Source organism: Oncorhynchus tshawytscha, linkage group LG20, assembly GCF_018296145.1.
Source record: "Oncorhynchus tshawytscha isolate Ot180627B linkage group LG20, Otsh_v2.0, whole genome shotgun sequence".
Taxonomy (NCBI): Eukaryota; Metazoa; Chordata; class Actinopteri; order Salmoniformes; family Salmonidae; genus Oncorhynchus; species Oncorhynchus tshawytscha.
In genome coordinates, this window is record NC_056448.1 from 7,700,277 (window position 1) to 7,723,288 (window position 23,012).

At 40.7% G+C, this 23,012-nt stretch overlaps 1 protein-coding gene across 2 annotated transcripts in view; it reads right to left on the reverse strand.

Moving 5' to 3' along the window:
* Positions 1-14,394, reverse strand: part of fer (fer (fps/fes related) tyrosine kinase) — a 39,947-nt gene extending 25,553 nt beyond the window's left edge. For both annotated transcript variants that reach the window (XM_024373215.2, XM_024373214.2), the window contains exons 1-5: positions 14,264-14,394; positions 9,072-9,380; positions 8,386-8,559; positions 8,079-8,178; positions 7,359-7,542 (exon numbers count right to left, since the gene is read on the reverse strand). In XM_024373215.2, the coding sequence (XP_024228983.1) occupies positions 7,359-7,542; positions 8,079-8,178; positions 8,386-8,559; positions 9,072-9,281 (668 nt within the window). In that variant the 5' untranslated portion in view covers positions 9,282-9,380; positions 14,264-14,394. The remainder of the gene's footprint in view (positions 1-7,358; positions 7,543-8,078; positions 8,179-8,385; positions 8,560-9,071; positions 9,381-14,263) is intronic.
* Positions 14,395-23,012: the final 8,618 nt, after the last annotated feature.

Here is a 23,012-nt window from a genome sequence, read left to right on the forward strand (position 1 = left end):
GATGATAAATACAATCCACCTGTGTGTAATCAAGTCTCCGTAGAAATGCACCTGCACTGTGATAGTCTCAGAGGTCCGTTAAAAGTGCAGAGAGCATCATGAAGAACAAGGAACACACCAGGCAGGTCCGAGATACTGTTGTGAAGAAGTTTAAAGCCGGATTTGGATACAAAAAGATTTCCCAAGCTTTAAACATCCCAAGGAGCACTGTGCAAGCGATAATATTGAAATGGAAGGAGTATCAGACCACTGCAAATCTACCAAGACCTGGCCGTCCCTCTAAACTTTCAGCTCATACAAGGAGAAGACTGATCAGAGATGCAGCCAAGAGGCCCATGATTACTCTGGATGAACTGCAGAGATCTACAGCTGAGGTGGGAGACTCTGTCCATAGGACAACAATCAGTCGTATATTGCACAAATCTGGCCTTTATGGAAGAGTGGCAAGAAGAAAGCCATTTCTTAAAGATATCCATAAAAAGTGTCGTTTAAAGTTTGCCACAAGCCACCTGGGAGACACACCAAACATCTGGAAGAAGGTGCTCTGGTCAGATGAAACCAAAATTGAACTTTTTGGCAACAATGCAAAACGTTATGTTTGGCGTAAAAGCAACACAGCTCATCACCCTGAACACCCCATCCCCACTGTCAAACATGGTGGTGGCAGCATCATGGTTTGGGCCTGCTTTTCTTCAGCAGGGACAGGGAAGATGGTTAAAATTGATGGGAAGATGGATGGAGCCAAATACAGGACCATTCTGGAAGAAAACCTGATGGAGTCTGCAACAGACCTGAGACTGGGATGGAGATTTGTCTTCCAACAAGACAATGATCCAAAACATAAAGCAAAATCTACAATGGAATGGTTCAAAAATAAACATATCCAGGTGTTAGAATGGCCAAGTCAAAGTCCAGACCTGAATCCAATCGAGAATCTGTGGAAAGAACTGAAAACTGCTGTTCACAAATGCTCTCCATCCAACCTCACTGAGCTCGAGCTGTTTTGCAAGGAGGAATGGGAAAAAATTTCAGTCTCTCGATGTGCAAAACTGATAGAGACATACCCCAAGCGACTTACAACTGTAATCGCAGCAAAAGGTGACCCTTCAAAGTATTAACTTAAGGGGGCTGAATAATTTTGCACGCCCAATTTTTCAGTTTTTGATTTGTTAAAAAAGTTTGAAATATCCAATAAATGTCGTTCCACTTCATGATTGTGTCCCACTTGTTGTTGATTCTTCACAAAAAAATACAGTTTTATATCTTTATGTTTGAAGCCTGAAATGTGGCAAAAGGTCGCAAAGTTCAAGGGGGCCGAATACTTTCGCAAGGCACTGTACTTAAGTATCAAAAGTATAAATAATTTAAAATTCCTTATATTAAGCAAACCAGATGGCCCCATTTTCTAGTTTTTTAATCCAACATTCAGACATAATTTACAAACAAAGCATTTGTGTTTAGTGAGTCCGCCAGATCAGAGGCAGTAGGGATGACCAGGGATGTTCAGTTGATAAGTGCATGAATTTGACTATTTTCCTGTCCTGCTAAGCATTCGAAATGTAACGAGTACTTTTGGGTGTCAAGGAAAATGTATAGAGTAAAAAGTACTATATTTTCTTAAGGAATGTAGTCAAGTAAAAGTAAAAGTAGTCAAAAATATAAATAGTAGACCTCCCGAGTGGCGCCGTGGTCTAAGGAACCAAATCACAGTGCTAGCTGTGCCACTAGAGATTCTGGGTTCGAGTCGAGGCTCTGTCGCAGCTGTCCGCATCCCATGGGGCGGCGCACAACTGGCCCAGCGTCGTCTGGATTAGAGGAGGGTTTGGCCGGCAGGGATGTCCTTGTCCCATTGTGCACTAGTGACTCCTGTGGCGGGCCAGGCACAGTGCACGCTGACACGGTCGCCAGGTGTACGGTGTTTCCTCCAACACATTGGTGCGGCTGGCTTCTGGGTTAAGTGGGCATTGTGTCAAGAAGCAGTGAGGCTTGGTTGGGTTGTGTTGTGTTTCGAAGGACGCACGGCTCTCGACCTTCGCCTCTCCCGAGTCCGTACGGGAGTTGCAGCAATGAGACAATTGGATACCACGAAATTGGGGAGAAAAAGGGGTAAAAATATATAAATAGTAAAGTACAGATACCCCCAAAAACTACTTAAGTAGTACTTTAAAGTATTTTTGTATAAGTACTTTAAACCACTGAATGTAGGCAAAAAAAAGTAATAGTTGGTCAAGAACGCTCTAGATAACATGTAAACAGCCTAACCAGCTCTGCTACGGAGAGTAAAATGGTCAGTGGCGTGTTCTCATTTGTGTCTGGAAATAGCTAGCTAGCCAACTTTAGTCAGTTAGCTTGGGTGCATGTTTGGGACAAGCATGCATTGGCAGGCAAGCTGCAGAAAGACAAGGAGGCTACAATTTCCCATTGTTTATCAGTGCAATTTTGACGACCAACTAGCTGAAAAAGTTTGAGAGGGTATATCTGATGTTCTTTCATTAGATTTTAGCTCATCTTGCTCTGGCTAGCATTACATGTTGATCTTGTTGATGTGCATAACTGAGGGAGAGAGAGCCTACCTTGTCATGGTTGTTTGATCAATAGGACTGTAAAGTTCTCAAATGTAAGAGGACTCCCGTGGTGTTTACATAATTGCAGAAATCCATTCAGGTGTATTTTGTGGCTTTTGGCAAATGCGTTCTAATGATCTAAAAGTCACGCTGTTGCAACTGCCTGTAAACACACAGTCCAGTTCAAAGAATAATGGCAGGCCCTTGTAGCAAATGGCTTGTTTGTATAAAGGCCTACTGTAGCTCTGATTGGCTATGGCACATCGGTCTGTGTAGACTCCGGTCCTAGACAAAACAGATGTTTTTATTCGGTTTTATTAATTGCAGTGCCTATTAATTGTCCAAACGCATGGCCTCTTTCCCAGTGTATATTACTATAGAATTGTCTAAGTGGTCGCTTGCCAGATTTTGTATTTTTTTGTACAATTTTTTTTAAAAGTGTCATTCCTCCTGTGGGTGTATATGAACAGATTTTAATAAGATTTCATGGTCGGTAGAATGCTCTCAGTTCCACTTTAAATGCAACAATGTTTCACGCACATAAGTTATTTTCAAAGATATGGCTAACAGCAAGCGTGCTGCAATAAAAAATAAAAAAAACACAGTTCCAATCACCAGATGATCATTTAAAACTTAACGTCTTGTTGAAAGTTATTCTTGATAAGGGAGAAGCTAACAAATTAGCGACAACATCACCTTTGATAACACCTGCTGCAGCCGCTACAAACTAGACGACAACAAATGCTAGCTAGCTAGACCGTGGGGAAACTACTGCTTGCTATTGCGCGATGACCTGTTGCCTTCAAGGCAGAAGTTTCCATACATTTTTGCAAAAACAGTCTCACCCATTAAATTAAAATGTGATTGGTTGATTCCACTGTCACTCCAAAACGCTGCCCTAATACAGTTGAATGGCAGATGCCTTTTCTAGTGTCTGATGGCCTAGCCAAGGGCTGACTAAACTAGCTAGATTTATCTCTTCAGAAACAAGCAAAAAAAATCCTGATTGGATCTTTTTTTCCCCTTCAGTGTTAACCCTTTCCAACAAAAACTGAAAAGATGAAATCAGATCATCATTGAAAATAATAATTATCATTACAATCATTATTTTATAAATCCATCGCCCTTCTCTGAAGGCGTAGTCGGCCCTCATTGTTCTCCACTGTGTTTGGGTTAGTAATAATTTGTAGTGTGGCTCTATTTTCACTATTCTGAATGTCTAAAGAATCCATATGTTGTCCTGAAATATGAACACAGAAATACTGGACAATTTGGACTCTTATTATGGTGGTGATTTGACCAAATTAAAATCATGGTCTTGAACTGGACTCACATTTTTCATTTAACCCTGTCTCGGTCTTGACTCGGTCTCACCCCCCGCAGTCTTGGTCTTGACTCAGACTTGATTTTCTCCTGTCTTGGTCTTGAATCGGTCTCACTTTAGGTGGTCTCGAACACTGGTTTTACATTAAAGCAACTATTTCTAACTTACTCCTTGTGGATTGCTGACATGCACAACATTTTGGGATTATGTCAATAATGGACTAATTAAACAAATACCAAAAGATAGTTTGGGGGTAGAATTTTCCTTTAACCTGTTTAGTGTAGGGGGCAGTATTTTGATGTATGGATGAAAAATGTACCCAAATGACACTGCCTATTTCTCAGGCCCAGAATCTAGAATATGCATATAGTTGTCAGATTAGGATAGAAAACACTCTAAAGTTCCCAAAACTGTGACAATATTGTCTGTGAGTATATCAGAACTGATATTGCAGGCGAAAACCTGAGGAAAATCCAACCAGGAAGTGCTGTTTTTTCTGAAACCTCTGTTCCATTGCCTGCCTTCGCTCCATTTAAAGGGATATCAACCAGATTCCTTTTCATATGGCTTCCCCATGGTGTGAACAGTCTTTAGACATAGTTTCAGGCTTTTACTTTGAAAAATTTGCGAGAAAGATCACATTGTATGGCTGGGTGCCAGCAGCGTTTTGCATACACAACAGCTTGGAGCAGACATTTTATCTCTCTCTCCTATTGAAGATGCTACAGTCCCGGTTGAAATATTATTGATTATATATTGTAAAAACAACCTGAGGATTGATTATAAAAAAATGTTTGACATGTTTCTACGAACTTTCCGGATACTATTTGGAATTTTCGTCTGCCTGGTCGTGACCGCTCGAGCCTGTGGATTTCTGAACATAACTCGCCAACCAAATGGAGGTATTTTGGATATAAAAATAATCTTTATGGAACAAAAGGAACATTTATTGTGTAACTGGGAGTCTCGTGAGTGCAAACATCCGAAGATCATTCATTTTATTGCTTTTCTGACTTTCGTGACCAATATACTTGGCTGCTAGCTGTTTGTAATGTTTTGTCTGCTGAGAGAGATGTCCTTACATAAACTATTCATTGACCTGGCCAAGGCTTTCGACTCTGTCAATCACCACATCCTCATCGGCAGACTCGATAGCCTTGGTTTCTCAAATGATTGCCTCGCCTGGTTCACCAACTATTTCTCTGATAGAGTTCAGTGTGTCAAATCGGAGGGCCTGTTGTCCGGGCCTCTGGCAGTCTCTATTGTGGGTGCCACAGGTTTCAATTCTTGGACCGACTCTCTTCTCTGTATACATCAATGATGTCGCTCTTGCTGCTGGTGAGTCTCTGATCCACCTCTATGCAGACGACGCCATTCTGTATACTTCTGGCCCTTCTTTGGACACTGTGTTAACAACCCTCCAGACGAGCTTCAATGCCATACAACACTCCTTCCGTGGCCTCCAATTGCTCTTAAATACAAGTAAAACTAAATGCATGCTCTTCAACCGATCGCTGCCTGCACCTGCCCGCCCATCAAACATCACTACTCTGGACGGGTCTGCCTTCGAATATGTGGACAACTACAAATACCTAGGTGTCTGGTTAGACTGTAAACTCTCCTTCCAGACTCACAACAATCTCCAATCCAAAGTTAAATCTAGAATTGGCTTCCTATTTCGCAACAAAGCCTCCTTCACTCATGCTGCCAAACATACCCTTGTAAAACTGACCATCCTACCGATCCTCGACTTCGGCGACGTCATTTACAAAATAGCCTCCAATACCCGACTCAATAAATTGGATGCAGTCTATCACAGTGCCATCCGTTTTGTCACCAAAGCCCCATATACTACCCACCACTGCGACCTGTACGCTCTCGTTGGCTGGCCCTCGCTTCATACTCGTCGTCAAACTCACTGGCTCCAGGTCATCTACAAGACCCTGCTAGGTAAAGTCCCAACCTTATCTCACCTCGCTGGTCACCATAGCAGCACCCACCTGTAGCACGCGCTCCAGCAGGTATATCTCTCTGGTCACCCCCAAAACCAATTCTTACTTTGGCCGCCTCGCCTTCCAGTTCTCTGTTGCCAATGACTGGAACGAACTGCAAAAATCTCTGAAACTGGAAACACTTATCCCCCTCACTAGCTTTAAGCACCAGCTGTCAGAGAAGCTCACATATTACTGCACCTGTACGTAGCCCATCTATATTTTAACCCAAACAACTACCTCTCTCCCTACTGTATTTATTTTGCTCCTTTGCACCCCCATTATTTCTATCTCCATTTTGCACATTTTTCCATTGCAAATCTACCATTCCATGTTTATTTTTTTTATATATATATTTTTTACTTGCTATATTGTATTTACTTTGCCACCATGGCCTTTTTTGCCTTTACCTCCCTTATCTCACCTCATTTGCTCACATCGTATATAGACTTGTTTATACTGTATTATTGACTGTGTTTGTTTTACTCCATGTGTAACTCTGTGTTGTTGTACGTGTCGAACTGCTTTGCTTTATCTTTGCCAGGTCGCAATTGTAAATGAGAACTTGTTCTCAACTTGCCTACCTGATTAAATAAAGGTGAAATAAATAAACGCTTGGTATGCTTTCGCCGAAAAGCTTTTTTGAAATCTGACACGCAGGTGGATTAACAACAAGCTAAACTGTGTTTTGCTATATTGCACTTGTGATTTCATGAAAATTAAATATTTTTAGTAATTTAATTAGAATTTGGCGCTCTGCAGTTCAGCAGATGTTGATGAAAATGATCCTGCTAACGGGATGGGTGCATCAAGAAGTTAAACAGGACATCTGAAAATGCCTCTGCCTCCTAGTAATCCCTTGACAGCTATGAAATTATGTGATTAAGCCTCATCTGGGATTGTCCCACATGACAACAATAACTCCTAACTCGCTATACTAAAATAATTCTGGATTTACGTAATTCCGAAGAATGTTTAAATTGCCTGACATGTTAGGGTGTTACAGATATGGTAATCTGCAGTGTGCTGCTGGATGTCTAGGTTGGACATTGCAGAAAAGGAGGACTTTGCACACAGTGACATATGCACCCAAGTGTGTTAACCAACAACATTTCAGCCCGTAGACCTTCATCAGTTGTTAACCTAAGAGTCGGGACCAGTGGTGTAGTGGAGGGTAAACACCTTTGTGGGAAAAATACAAAGTATAAGGACTTTTAATTTACTCACTGCGAACAGCGTTTGTTTACCTACCTTTTTTTCAATACTACATCACTGGTAACAAGACGTAACAAAGTAGCATGACTTAAAGTAACACATCATATAGAATTGAAACAAAGTAACCTAACATAAAGTAACCTAACATAACAAACACACTTGGAGCATACATCGCAGTACATTGACCTCCAGCATCTTTTCAAAGCCATTAGATATCATGCGTATGTTGTAATCCCTTCCCGAATCTCCGCTTGACACACTCACAGTGCACTGATCATCTCCTCCTGCATCTTCTGCAGGGAGTCGAGGAGGAGGGGCAGCGTGGTGTCGTGGTAGTGCTCCTGGTGGAGCTGGGCGCTCCGCACCGCCAGCACGTACTGGTTGTGGAGGTTGTGCAACTTCATAGTGGTCTTGTCGTAGCGCTCCCTCGCCTTCTCTGGCTCCTTGCCTGAAATCAAAACAAGAAGACATTTTTAATTTGTTTTATTTAACCTTTATTTAACCAGGCAAGTCAGTTAAGAACAAATCCTTATTTACAATGACGGTCTAGTGGGTTAACTGCCTTGTTCGGGGGCAGAAGGACAGATTTTTACCTTGTCAGTTCGGGGATTCGATCCAGCAACCTCTCGGTTACTGGCCCAACGCTCTAACCACTAGTCTGCCGCCCCAAAGAAATGCTGTGCTGCTGGTTTGTACGGAGGTTTAATTTGGGTGTGCCTCATCATTCGAGGGACATCATTGGATGTGCCTCATCATTCGAGGGACATCATTGGGTGTGCCTCATCATTCAAGGGACATCATTGGGTGTGCCTCATCATTCGCCTCCCATGTCAGTCATACGATCTGCCTCCAAAGGTTTGGTGTGGTAGGTATTGATGCACTTCAGATAGTTTCTACTAAGACTTCATGCATTTCTAAGGAAAACTCCACTACGAAAACATATTCAACTTGAGTTTTCTGTCAATGTTCAGTAGAAATGTTTACCTTTCACCATTGCTTCTCTGTATTTTTCTTTGGCACTGTGGGCTTCCTTTGTCAATTGTCTATAGGTGCCCTTTAACTTTTCTAGATCACTTTTTGTCACCTAGAAGAGATAATGTCAGAAACATCACATCGTCAACAAAAGCAACATTAGCATCTTTGACATAAGTAAAGTTCACCTCATTTACACTCGGACTACATGTGAAACACCCTGTCAACAAACGCCCCATAACCGTAAATAACGTCAATGCACAGGGAGGATAGTGTATGAAGAAACGGTAAATGTGTGTAAGGTGAGTGTATACAATACCTTGTTCATCTCGAACTCGATCTGTGTGTGGATGCTCTGGTAGCTCTTCTTGACCTGCTGCTTGTCTTTGATCATCATGGTGAGTCTGTGCAGAGGGCCCGAGTTCAGCTCCTCCGCGTGACACTTCATGATCTTACTCAGCTGTTCCGTCTGCTGGACCATGTGGGCCCAAGACTGGAGAGATGGAGGTGGAAGAAGATAGATGAGAGTGAGAGGAAGAGGGATATAGGAGATCACAATGTCATGCCTGATTTCAGTATATAGGAAAATCAACTGGAACTTTAAGGCATGATCTATTGTGCAAATGTTTTCTTCTTCGAAGCAAAAGCATTTAACGCCTCCTGTAGAAAACTTTCTACACAACGCTGTGACTGATATCCCAATATAACCAACCCAGTTCCACACTCCCCTTCCAACATCCTGCTCAACAGCAGAAAAACAACCCACATTCACAAGTGTGGGATCCCCACTGGTAAAAACATCAGATAAAAAGGGAGATATGGTCTTAAATGAATCTACATGTTCACTGGTGTGTGTTGTGTCTGTAATAATATAGCATATAATTTTGGCTTCGGCGGTCAACAAACCACCATCTTATATCTTAGGTTGCTGTAGTCAGTGTTCACTGTTGGGTCTGTATTGTACCGGTCTTTACTGTGTATTGATATGTTTGAATAGGTCGATACCTTGGAGACGTTGCTGATGTAGTCCATCTGGGAGGAGTTGTCGTGCTTTTCCACCTGCTGGCTGATATTGAGGAGAAGTGATGCGTACTCCTTGTCGCTCTTCACCCGTAGCGTCATGAAGCGCTTCACCGTCTCCAGCAGCTTCAGCTCCCAGTCCTGCAGCTTCAACAGCCCGTCGTGGGAGTTCCGCAGGTCCCGTCCGAACCCCATCGTCCCTCTACCCTTCAGTCTTCCTCAAGGCACGCTGTTTAGTCTCACACTTCGCTGGGCCGAGAGGACGGGGAAATCACCCTCAGGTCTGCATCTTTCCTGGAAGGAGGATTGAGAGGGACAGAAAACTAAGCATTGATATCTGCACATACAGAAGCTATAGTACATGGGTGAAACCAATTTTTCGACAAAGTACAGCAAACAGTTTGTGGATGGTTTTCTATGACATAGCGGCAGGGTAGCCTAGTGGTTAGAGCGTTGGACTAGTAACTGGAAGGTTGCAAGTTCAAACCCCCGAGCTGACAAGGTACAAATCTGTCATTCTGCCCCTGAACAGGCAGTTAACCCATTGTTCCTAGGCTGTCATTGAAAATAAGAATTTGTTCTTAACTGACTTGCCTAGTAAAAAAATAAAAAATAAATAGCCTAAATAAAAAGGCACTCCTTTCATTAGCCAAACCCTTTATAGACTGCAACAGCCTGTTAATGGAAGAGGCAGAGTTCTCTGAAATAATGAATAAGGAGGGGAGGATGACCAGCTTAGCTCAGGAAGTGGGTGTGAGAACAGTGAACAGCACAAAACTGAAGCGTAACAAGAGACACAACACATAGACTAGCCCTAGCCGCATCACACCACAGCTCATCAGCTCTCAGGTAGCCTGTTAAACCACATGGAGACATTAAAACAAAGTTGATAGAGAGGCCAGAAACCATTGTTTGATATACTGTATCTACAACAACAGGATGTAGGCTAGTGAATTCTCTAACATGAGATATAAGGGTCAACCTTTATAGATAGGGCAGCTTATACACAGACAGACATGTGTATTCACTCTACCTCTGCTACTACTAGATATTTAATCTGTCTTTAAACCTCAGGGGGGGGGAGCGCATTATCTCCGAGCCTTCTGTTCTGTTCCATTGTTTTACACAAAATACTTTATAAAAAAAAGGGGAGTTATGTCTCACAAGGGAGTACTAAAAAAAATAAGGTACCAAGAACATATCTTGAACTATCAGTTTTGGAAGATAAAAAGTTTGGCAAATACAATTTGTCAAAGATGTACCAAGCATCCCAGAGGGTAGAAAAATGTGGTTTACTATTTGGGAATGTGCTTGTGTGTGTCCCAGTAAGATCACAGACTAATTGGAAAGGAATGTCTTCAAATAGTGTGCCTTGGTCTAATATTTGAAAACGTGCAATCTCCCTTATGAGAATGGAGCGGCTGAAATTCAGAGATGTAGAAACTTAACAAGAACCGCCTCATTCGTCAAGCAGACTTGTCTAACCTGTGTCATCAATGGGTCATAGCATAAATACCAGGAAAAGCACAACAAGAGGCTACTAAGCAAACAGTCTAGAATTGTAACAATTTAATGATACAGAAGATCATGTGAATTGTATTTAGGCTGTCCATGCAAAATCAAGTGGACGGAGTGTCAGGTTTTCGGTCACGGATCACAGTGAAATATTCAGGCTTGTTGCACATTCTTGGCATGATGATGTGAGCACTGCCTGAAAGGAATTCAAAAGGCGTAATTTTACCACCCACAAGTCACAGGCTAACAAGGATGAGGTACATGACTCCACTCTACAGCGTGAGTACTGAAACTACACAGTTTATAGCTAATAGTCTCTGGTTTACTTAAAAAAACAGCTTTAAAATACCATTACAGAAGCTGGATCAGAAGCAAATCTTTCACAGCAGAAGACAAAAGCATGAACCGAACCTCAAAATGATAACAAAGGCCTTTTATCATTGAGGAAACCCATAAACTGGCATACACTAGGCTACTAAAAGTTAACTAGCTAAACAGGGACTTTGCCATTCTAGAAAAGCTTCTGTATTAGCCTAGGCCTAACAACCATGCATTTTTGTGAAACTTGATCTCCTGGCTACCACTTGCCCCTTACATTACTGTGAACAGTTAACATCCCCTTTACAAGGTGGCTTTGAACACTTACCTGTAGCCACAGGCAACACCACACGTTTGACCTCAACAAAGACCATTTTCTAGAACACCTACCTTTAGTCAGATAAGATCAAGGGAGCATCTGGGACACCAACAAGAGAACGCTAAGGGGGGCCGCAACTCCCTATTCTCAAACATCGTAGGCTATATGACAACAACAAAAAAAAGATTGTTTTGTATGTTTCAATGTGAGTTTTATCAAACTATAAGCCTAACTATGACCAGACTGATTTATCCCACTAAACTAAAGCCACAAAATGTCAGTGTCTGACTGATAGGGAGACAAAAGTGGTTAAGGCAAACACCAACTAGGGATGGGGTAAGATCGATACAGTAGAGTATACTGTGACTACAAGGATCGATAAAAATGATAAAATAGCTAGGTAGTTATGTTAGCTAGCACTATACAGTTGTACCTGCACCGAAACTCCAGTATTTCTCATCCTATAGTCATTTTTACATGTTTTAAAATGGTGTGCCAACATGTTTGAGTACTTTTTTCTTCCTAAACTCGTTTTCTAATGGCTCTCTCTTGTTCCTCTGCAGCAGACATAGTGAGCAATATGTTTGGAACATCAAATTGAATAAAATCGCAGAATCTAAATCGCAAAAGCCAAACATAAAGAATTGAGATAAATACAGAATCGCAAAACGTATCACATGATATTGTTGGATGTCCCTGGCAATTCCCAGCACTACCACAAACTTACAAAAACAATGGAGTTGACTGGGAGAACACATTACAGCATTTGACATCCTGATAAACAAAGACCATTGAATAGGTCTGTGTTAGTAGACATTTAACACCTTTCAAGGCTTTTTTTCTCTCCATGCTTCCTAATGCAAGAGCCGCAAAACTGCGGACTTGGAGCTTCAGGAACAGGAAGCTGTAAACTGTGGTACACCTTCACCTTTTTCCCCTGACACAAAATGGTTGTTGGTTCCTCCATCATCAGGCAGGCAACATCTCAATACTTAGCCTTTAGGGTCTATAAAGACAAGATTGAAAATCAAGCTTGCATAACATACTGAGTCATCCACAATAAAGAAATAGCCTCTGACTGGCCATCTAGTGAAAGTACAAGAGGGAGTTTGTTGTGTCACTTACGAGACAGATCACTTTGACCTGACAGTGTATCGTGACAACAACAAACCTTGGGTACAAAAAAGGAAATTCAACCAAAGCCAGCACATTTCATGAGCAAATTTCATAAACTTGTCAAACAATAAGTTAACGATAAAGATGAACAGCTCTCAATTTCAAACAACTCTTTGTAGTAAAAGATATAGGCTCTTTCCGTCCGAGCTTCACCAAGAACTAATAAAGTTTCTATTGAGAGTTTCAGGACAAAGCTAGTCCCCTGTATATAGCCTTGTTATTGTCATTTTATTGTGTTACTTTTCATTATTTGTTACTTTAGTTTATTTGTATACATATTTTCTTAACTCTTTCCTGAACTGCATTGTTGGTTAAGGGCGTGTAAGTAAGATTTTCACAGTAACACCGCTTGTATTAGGCACATATGACAACTAAAGTTTGATTTGACCTAAATGAGGGACAACGAGCAAGGTGCAATGCCCGGACTATTTTCATGATTTAATGCAGCCTGGAACAGCTACAGTAAATGGGTGTCAAATGGGCCACAATGTTGTTGGTTTTTTTGTTGTCACATTTGGTTTATTTTCCTCCCTAATGTGTGCAACAAATGACGAGTCAAACAGTGTGGTTGTACACTTGCACACAGGAGTATGACAGTGAAATGTCTTCATGTGATGTTGTTACAATCCTCTCTCACCAGCAATAACACAATTAGAGTGGGTGGTGGTGGGCTGCTGAAGGAGATCATCAGTGGGAGTTAGCTAAGCTCAACAAGGATTTGCTGTGTGCTACAGAACAGGGTCTGTAGGGAGGGTACTGCTACTTGAATACCCCATCTGAGCGAGCAGTCTAGTAAAGGAATGTCCTCATTCTTCTCACTGGTGTGGCATGAAAAGGTCATGGAACTCAAGGCTGACAGACAAACAGTGTCCCTGACATGAAACAACTGATGATGATATATTGTTTTCTGGATTTGCATTTCTAACCTGTGTGTATTAATGTAGATGTATGCAAACACTGTTGCTAGCTAATATATTTCATTTGGCCAACGAGTAGCCTAACTATGATGGGAGAGAATATTGGACACAGCTGGTTGAGTGTGACAAAAGGTTTTGTCAAGTCCTATTGGACCAGTTGGCTGTGATAAGGTTTGCTGTAACTGCATCCGTTACCTCCGCCCATTTTGTGGCAATTCATAATACAGTACTTCACAGCAGCATTGAACTTTTACCCAATAATACTGGTTATACTGCAAACAAGTTGTCATACGTCAAAACCAGTTCTGCTAAAACAATAACAATCATGATTAACTATTTGAAAGCTGACATAATTTGAACCGTTTCACCTAAAATGGCTATTTAACGTTTCATGTTTCCCATCCCGAGGAAAGTTTGTGTTAGCATTATGCAGCAAACCAAAGGCATTCGCTAGCTAGCGAGCTAGAACAACACAACAGCCAAAGCTCCTTACAGTGCGGCGCTGCCTCTTCTTACCAAGTACAGTCCAGTAGTTAATTAGCAAGAGTAGGCTAACTAGCTAAATCTGAACATAATCTGATTCACATTGGCTAACTAGCAAACTATTTTAGCGGTAGCGTGCTAGGTAACGTTACCCACAGTGACTATTTTACGGGCGATAAACAGCTATATATGTATTATAAAAGGTCGCTATAATAATATAATGGCTAATTAAGTTATCCGTATTTTGATTAGCTTGCTAGCTAGCCCGCTAGGTAAATTTAGCTATTCCTGCTAATAATGTCGAGTGCCTGGCTGGACGGTTTTTTTTTCTTTAGGAAAAAAAACTCCTAAACCATTTCTCGAGTGTTCGTTCTCTAGCAAATATCACATCTACATGTCGATTCCGTTCAAATAGACAGTTGATACAATCAATGACAGATTGCACTCACTTTATACTGATAGTTTCTTTTCTCTTCTACTATTTCTCAGTGTTTCCTGACTCCTTGGAATTCTTCTTTTCTTTTGCTCCGCTGCCCGAGTTGGGATTCGGGAGGGGTTTCCGCTTCGAGCTCTGTACTGGTACCATAGGATTATGACGTGTGTGTGTGTGTGTAAAATATTGTGTTTTAGAAAGAAAGATAAAAGGTTAAATTACACAGCTCTGATCCTGATATACAGTGCCTTCAGAAAGTATTCATACCCCTTGACTTATTCCACATTTTGCTGTGTTACAGCCTGAATTCAAAATGGATGAAATATATGTTTTTCTCTCACCCATCTATACATAATACCCCATATTGACAAAGTGAAAACGTGTTTTTAGAAATGTTAGCAAATTTATTGAAAATGAAATACAGAAATATCTCATTTACATAAGCATTCACACCCCTGAGTCAATTCATGTTAGAATCACCATTGGCAGCAATTACAGCTGTGAGTGTTTCTGGGTAAGTCTCTTATTAAGAGTTTTGCACACCTGAATTGTACAATATTTGGATGAACCAGGTTTTCCTCTGGGATTTTGCCTGTGCTATTCTCTTTGTTTTTATCCTAAAAACTCAATTTTCCTTGCTGATGACAAGCATACCCATAAAATGATGTAGCCCCCACCATGCTTGAAAATATGAAGAGTTGTACTCAGTGATGTGTTGTGTTTGCCCCAAAACATAACACTTTGTATTCAGGACATAAAGTTAATTTCTTTGCCACATGTTTTGCAGTTTCACTTTAGTGCATTATTGCAAACAGGATGCATGTTTTGGAATGTTTAAAAACAATTCTGTACAGACTTCCTTCTTTTTACTCTGTCAATTAGGTTAATATTGTGGATTAACTACAATGTTGTTGATCCATCCTCAGTTTTCTCCCATTACAGCCATTAAACTCTGTAACTGTTTTAATGTCACCATTGACCTCATGGTGAAATCCCTGGGCAGTTTCCTTCCTCTCCAGCAACTGAGTTACAGTAGGAAGGATGCCTGTATCTTTGTAGTGTATTGGTACACCATCCAAAGTGTAATTAATAACTTCACCATGCTCAAAGGGATATTTAATGTCTTTAATTATTTAATTGATCTGTTATTTTACCAGGTAAGTTGACTGAGAACACGTTCTCATTTGCAGCAACGACCTGGGGAATAGTTACAGGGGAGAGGAGGGGGATGAATGAGCCAATTGTAAACTGTTGTCTGTTTTTTATTTTTTTATTAAAATCTTCTTATGGATCAAATCCCGTTAGCGGGATCGATTAGGCAACATCCGGTGAAATGGCAGAGCGCCGAATTCAAATTAAATTATTATAAATATTTAACTTCTCATACAATCACAAGTGCAATACACCAAAATAAAGCTTAACTTCTTGTTAATCCAGCCACCATGTCAGATTTCAAAAAGGCTTTACGGTGAAAGCAAACCATGCTATTATCTGAGGACAGCACCCCATCAAACAAACACATGACAATCATATTTCAACCCGCCAGGCGCAACACAAAACTCAGAAATAATGATATAATTCATGCCTTACCTTTGAAGATCTTCTTCTGTTGGCACTCCAATATGTCCCATAAACATCACAAATAGTCCTTTTGTTCGATTAATTCCATCATTATATCCCCAAAATGTCCATTTATTTGGTGCGTTTGATTCAGAAAAACACCGGTTCCAACTCGCCCAACATGACTACTAAGTATCTAATAAATTACCTGTAATCTTGGTCCAAACATTTCAAACAAATTTCCTAATCCAACTTTAGGTATTTTAAAATGTAAATAATCAATCAAATGTAAGATGGGATAAACTGTGTTCAATAGCGGATAAAATGAAAGTGGAGCGTGCTCCAGGTCACGTGCCCCAAACAAAACAGTCCACTTGGCTGTACACCCAGAAAGGAAAGGGCTACTTCTTCATTACTTAAAGGCAAAACATCAACCAATTTCTAAAGACTGTTGACATCTAGTGGATGCCATAGGAACTGCAAGCATATTTCTATTAAAACGGGCTTGCCATAGAAAACTAATGGAAAACAGATTGACCTCAAAAAATGTTTTATTTGGATGGATTGTGCTCGGGGTTTTGCCTGCCAAATCAGTTCTGTTATACTCACATTATTCAAACAGTTTAAGAAACTTCAGAGTGTTTTCTATCCAAATCTACTAATAATATGCATATCCTAGCTTCTGGGCCTGAGCAGCAGGCAGTTTACTTTGGTCACGCTTTTCATCCGGATGTGAAAACACTGCCTCCTATCCCAGAGAGGTTTTAATTAACTCATCTACCAGTAGGTGTCCTTCTTTGCAAGGCATTGGAAAATGTCCCTGGTCTTTGTGCTTGAATCTGTGTTTGAAATTCACTGCTCGACTTAGATATCTTACAGATAATAATTGTATGTGTGGGATACCGAGATGACGTAGTCATTCAAAAATCATGTTAAACATTATTATTGCACACAGTGGTCAATCATCTCCACTGATTGAAGTGTGTTTAACAAGTGACATCAATAAGGTTGTGTCCATGCAACTTATTATGTGACTTGTTAAGCAAATATTTATTCCTGAACTTATTTAGGCTTGCCATAACAAAGGGGTTGAAAACTTATTGACTCAAGACATTTCAGGTTTTCCTTTTTAATTCATTTGTAAACAATTCTAAAAACATAATTCCACTTTGACATTGTGGGGTATTATGTGTAGGCCAGTGATACAACATCTCAATTTAATCCATTATAAATTCGGGCTGTAACACAACATAATGTGAAATAAGTCGAAGGGTGTGAATACTTTCTGCAAGCCCCAATGTTCATCAAATCTTACTACTTGCAGGGTGTATGACAAAATTCTATGGAAGCATTTGTAAAGTAGGCAGGTGCACTGTAAGTATTTCCTATTAATTATAATTGACAAGGAACAAACTGATAACTCTCTTGGCCTATTGCTTGGTGTGAGAGTCTAATCAGCTACATGTTTCTTATCAATTATAATAGACTTATTTTTACACTATCAGTTGAAAGAGACTACAATAGTAATGTTGCCTACTACATACTCCATAAATAAGTTCCCAGGGGTGGGACTGGGACCATATACACTACATGACCAAAAATATGTGGACACCTGCTCTTCGAACATCTCATTCCAAAAATCATGGGCATTAATATGGGGTTGGTTCCTCCCTTTGCTGCTATAACAGCCTCCACTCTTCTGTGAAGGCTTTCCACTAGATGTTGAAACATTGCTGCGGGGACTTGCTTCCATTCAGCCACAAGAAAATGAGTGAGGTCGGGCACTGATGTTGGGTGATTAGGCCTGGCTCGCAGTTGGCGTTCCAATTCATTCCAAAGGTGTTCGATGAGGTTGAGGTCAGGGCTCTGTGCAGGCCAGTCAAATTATTTCACACCGATCTCAACAAATAATTTCTGTATGAACCTCACTTTGTGCATGGGGGCATTGTCATGCTGAAACAGGAAAGGGCCTACCCCAAACTGTTGCCACAAAGTTGGAAGTACAGAATCGTCTAGAATGTCATTGTATGCTGTAGCGTTAAGATTTCCCTTCACTGGAATTAAGGGGCCTAGACCGAACCATGAAAAACAGCCCCAGACCATTATTCCTCCTCCACAAAACTTTACAGTTGGCACTATGCATTCGGGCAGGTAGCGTTCTCCTGGCATCCGACAAACCCAGATTCTTCCATTGGATTGCCAGATGGTGAAGAGTGACACATCACTCCAGAGAACACGTTTCCATTGCTCCAGAGTTTAATGGCGGCGAGCTTTACACCACCCTAGCTGACTCTTGGCATTGTGCATGGTGATGTTAGGCTTGTGTGTGGCTGATCAGCCATGCAAACTCGTTTCATGAAGCTCCCGAGGGACAGTTATTTTGCTGACATTGCTTCCAGAGGCAGTTTGGAACTTGGTAGTGAGTGTTGCAACAGAGGACAGATGATTTTTATGAGCTACGTGCTTCAGCACTCGGCGGTCCTGTTCTGTGAGTTTGTGTGGCCTACCACTTCGCGGCTGAGCAGTTGTTGCTCCCAGATGTTTCCCCTTCACAATAACAGCACTTACAGTTGACTGAGATCTTCAACTGTAAGTGATGTTATTGTGAAGGCTGGGCAGTTGTTGCTCCCAGACGTTTCCCCTTCACAATAACATCACTTACAGTTGAAGATCTCAGTCAAAAATAGCTCTGACTGGGAAAAATTGTTTTGAACGGTCATCCAACTTGCAAATCCATCGCGGGAACTCTGGCCTCTTTCTAGAGCTCTGACTTCCCGACCTGAAGACCCCTGACATCATGATTTGACATCTTGTTTTTTTTAGTTCCCAGTTGTTTTGAACGCGACATCAGTGACTCGAAGAACAACGTCATTGCCTACGTCACTACTTTATCTGCTTGAATAAAATACTAAATAGTAGCTAGCAAGATGGAGATCACGGAGGTTGTTTTTAATCATTGCATTTTGCAAGTGTCTATTTTGCATTAACTACCTTAAACTAAAATGACTGCAAAGGTTTTGCCTGCAAACCTTGGTTTTGAAATGGGACGTTTATGTCATGTCTACCTCCTGGTTTGTTGGTAGAGTCCCCAGATTTGTTTTCCCCTTATCGACGTGACAGAGTTCCTCTATGCCAACAGAGTAGAGCCCTGCACTATGTACTATGGAACGCCGTTTGGGTCTTTGCTGTCAAGAAGATACACGTCAAATAACACTATTTTATGCGTCAAATAAGTTTCTTGACCAATCAGGACCTGAATATGACTCCCAAGTCACATAATAATTTAACACGTTCATTATTATTTTTTACATAGTTATTACACGTTGATTACACTCTCACTCGTATTTCATATGTATGGAGACACGAGCATGAATTTTAAGCCTTTTGAATTTTAAGCCGTTTTTAGGATAAGGCCTACTCAGGCCCAATTGCTTCTGAGAAATGAAAGGCCCAAAACCCGAAATCAGAAATAACTTCCTCCATTAGTAAATCCATTAGCTCCTCTCTTGTTTGTTATGGCTCTGCTCATGGTGCTCTGAGTCTGTCAATAAAGCAACGGCTCCGCTTGCTTGCGCTGCCTCTACTCAATTAAGAGACAGGAGAGAGCTGTTAGCTACTTTTTGTCACTCTAAACTAAGACAAAACCATTCAGGGACCATTATTATTTTCTGTGAAACAATAACCCCTGTCTTATATTTGACAAGGTTGAAGCACTTCTAACACTATGTTATGATCTTAGTCAGATACTGCTGTACTGCGCAGCAGAGCATGGGCAAATGGCTCAGCTTCAAAGTGTTAGTGATCAATTGAGTGATATCTGAGCCCTGCCCTAGTTATTGATGAAAATACAGGCCCTATCCGGTCCTAACCTGATGCATAATGTCGGTGCTATAGAGTCGGGCCCGTTGGGCTCAGGTCAGGTAGCAGAGCTCAACAAAAGAGTCCATCATCGAACCAGACCCTAGTCACTGTGTTGCCTAGGGTCCGGTTTTCAAGACTAGTCATTGCTCAGAATAATCAGGTCAGATTGTAATGTCATGGTGTGGGCCAACAACTCCATCCCAACTGAACAGGCTGAAATTCACTTACACTAAAAGAGTATTATCCTAATTTTCACAATTTCAGAGTGTTATTTCGACCTCATAGTGTGGAAATATAATTAAAGAAAACTGGAAATCACGTTTGTGACTGCACTGCGCCTTTAAAGCACTGCACATTGATTAACACATATTCCTGCATGAAGGTAGTAGCACCCTCTGGTGGCTTAAAATATCATGTTATCATTTCCTAGTTCAGTCAAACAAAACCTGTGCCCACTCTTTGTTTTACTACTTTTTTCTAATAAATACTAATTCAGAGTTTGTGACTATTAACCATGCAAAATAATTTGGCATTGATCATTTTCATGTTTTCTGGCAAGGTGATCGTCAGAGCCTTTGACACTGACAAAGTCCCTGAGGTGTGAAGTTTTGGAAACCTTACTCTTTTTGGAAACATTACTTTTTTTAAATGTTAAACCACTTGATGCCTGTTGAAACTCTATTTGCTCTTAGTATTAAGATATAGGTCAAATAATATGTAAAATGCTTGAAAGTATTTGAGATGGCTTGACTGACATTGGAGTTTGCACTTTTCGGACGTGGTTCCATTATACATGGCACAGCTAAATCAAGTGCAGCTCAAATGATTGCTATTGATACCATGGCACTGTTGAATAGTCGTTTCTGATTGGATTTAAGGGCATTCAAAATCGTGCATTATTTTCCTATAATGCATGCTATAAACTGGGTGGTTCGAGCACTGAATGCTGATTGGCTGACAGCCGTGGTATATTAGACCATATACCACGGGTATGAGAAAACATCTATTTTTACTGCTCTAATTATAGTGGTAACCAGTTTATAATAGTAATAAGGCACCTCGGAGGTTTGTGGTATATAGCCAATATACCACGGCTAAGGTCTGTATCCAGGCACTCTGCGTTGCGTCGTGTGGTAACAGGATCGATATGACAACAGCCAGTGAAAGTGCAGGGCGCCAAATTCAAAACCATAGAAATCTCAAAATTAAAATTCCTCAAACATTGAAGTATTTTACACCATTTTAAAGATAAACTTGTTGTTAATCCCACCACAGTGTCCGATTTCAAAAAAGGCTTTACGACGAAAGCACACCAAACGATTATGTTAGGTCTGCACCTAAGTCACAGAAAAACACAGCCAAAGAGAGGAATCACAAAAAGCAGATATAGAGGTAAAATGAATTACTAACCTTTGATGATCTTCATCAGATGACACTCATAGAACTTCTTGTTACACAATACATTTATTTTTTTACCTTTTGTACGGTTTTTTTGTACGTTTTGTATGTTTTGTTCGATAAAGTTCATATTTATATCCAAAGATCTGAGTTTACATTGGCGCGTTATGTTCAGTAGTTCCAAAACATCCAGTGATTTTGCAGAGCCACATCAATTTACAGAAATACTCATCATAAATGTTGATGAAAATACAAGTGTTATGCATGGAACTTTAGATAAACTTCTCCTTAATGCAACAGCTGTGTCAGATTTCAAAAAAGCTTTACCAAAAAAGCACACCATGCAATAATCTGAGTACAGCGCTCAGACAACAAAACAAGCCATACAGATATCCGCCATGTTGTGGAGTCAACAGAAGTCAGAAATAACATTATAAATATTCACTTACCGTTGATGATCTTCATCAGAATGCACTCCCAGTTCCACAATAAATGTTTGATTTGTTCAATAAAGTCCATCATTTATGTCCAAATACCTCCGTTTTGTTTGTGTGTTTAGTACACAATCCAAACTCACGATGCACGGGCAAGTCCAGGCGAAAGTTCAGACAAAAAGTCATAAACGTGTCAAACAAAGTATAGAATCAATCTTTAGGAGGTTTTTATCATAAATCTTCAATAATGTTTCATCCGGAGAATTCCTGTCTGTAGAAATGCAATGGAACGCAAGCTAACTCTCACGTGAGCGCGTGTGATAAACTCATGCTACTCTGGCAGACCTCTGACTCATTCAGCTCCCATTCCCCCCTCCTTCACAGTAGAAGCATCAAACAAGGTTCTAAAGACTGTTCACATCTAGTGGAAGCCTTAGGAAGTGCAATATGACCCCATAGACACTGTATATTCGATAGGCAATGGGTTGAAAAACTACAAACCTCAGATTTCCCACTTCCTGGTTGGATTTTTTCTCAGGTTTTTGCTTGCCATAAGAGTTCTGTTATACTCACAGACATCATTCAAACAGTTTTAGAAACGTCAGAGTGTTTTCTATCCAAATATACTAATAACATGCAGTAGATGGCAGTTAACTCTGGGCACCTTATTCATCCAAGCTACTCAATACTGCCCCCAGCCATAACAAGTTAAGTGTAGCAGGTTGGTGCTGAGCTTATGGCTAGAAGGGGTCCAGCTTAAGTCAAATTAATGTTTGATTTGACTTTTCGTAACAGGTTAGGAGAACTTACGCAGCAGGTTAGAATAATTAATGTAGCAGGTTAGGAGAATTAGGTTAAGGTTAGAAAAGGGGTTAGGGTTAGCTAAAATGCAAAACATTTCCACTTTTTAAAGTTAATTTGACAAAAGCTGGACCCAATCTAGCCATGCCCTGGTGCTGATATACTGTGCTGGGAGCATTAGGGCATGAGAATTTCACTGTACCCTGCAAGCAATTACATCTGCAACCCTGTGCATATGACTAATAAACGAATCTAATCTATTATAATACAGGGTTGGGTAGGTTACATTCTAAATGTAACCCATTACAGTTACTAGTTACTTGTCCAAAATTGTAATCAGTAACGTAACTTTTTGTCACGCCCGGACCTTAGAGAGACTTTTTTTATTCTCTATTTGGTTATGTCAGGGTGTGACTTGGGTGGGCAAATCTATGTTTCTATTTCTTTGTTGGCCTAGTATGGTTCCCAATCAGAGGCAGCTGTTTATCGTTGTCTCTGATTGGGGATCATACTTAGGCAGACCTTATTCCCACCTTAGATTGTGGGATCTTGTTTTTGTGTAGCTGCCTGTGAGCAGCCAAGAACGTCACTTTTGTTTGTGCTTGCTTGCTTGCTTGTTTGTTTGTGTTTGGTGAGTTTCGATTTATTCAAATATGTGGAACTCTACGCACGCGCCTTGGTCTACTCACTCCAACAACGAACCTGACACTT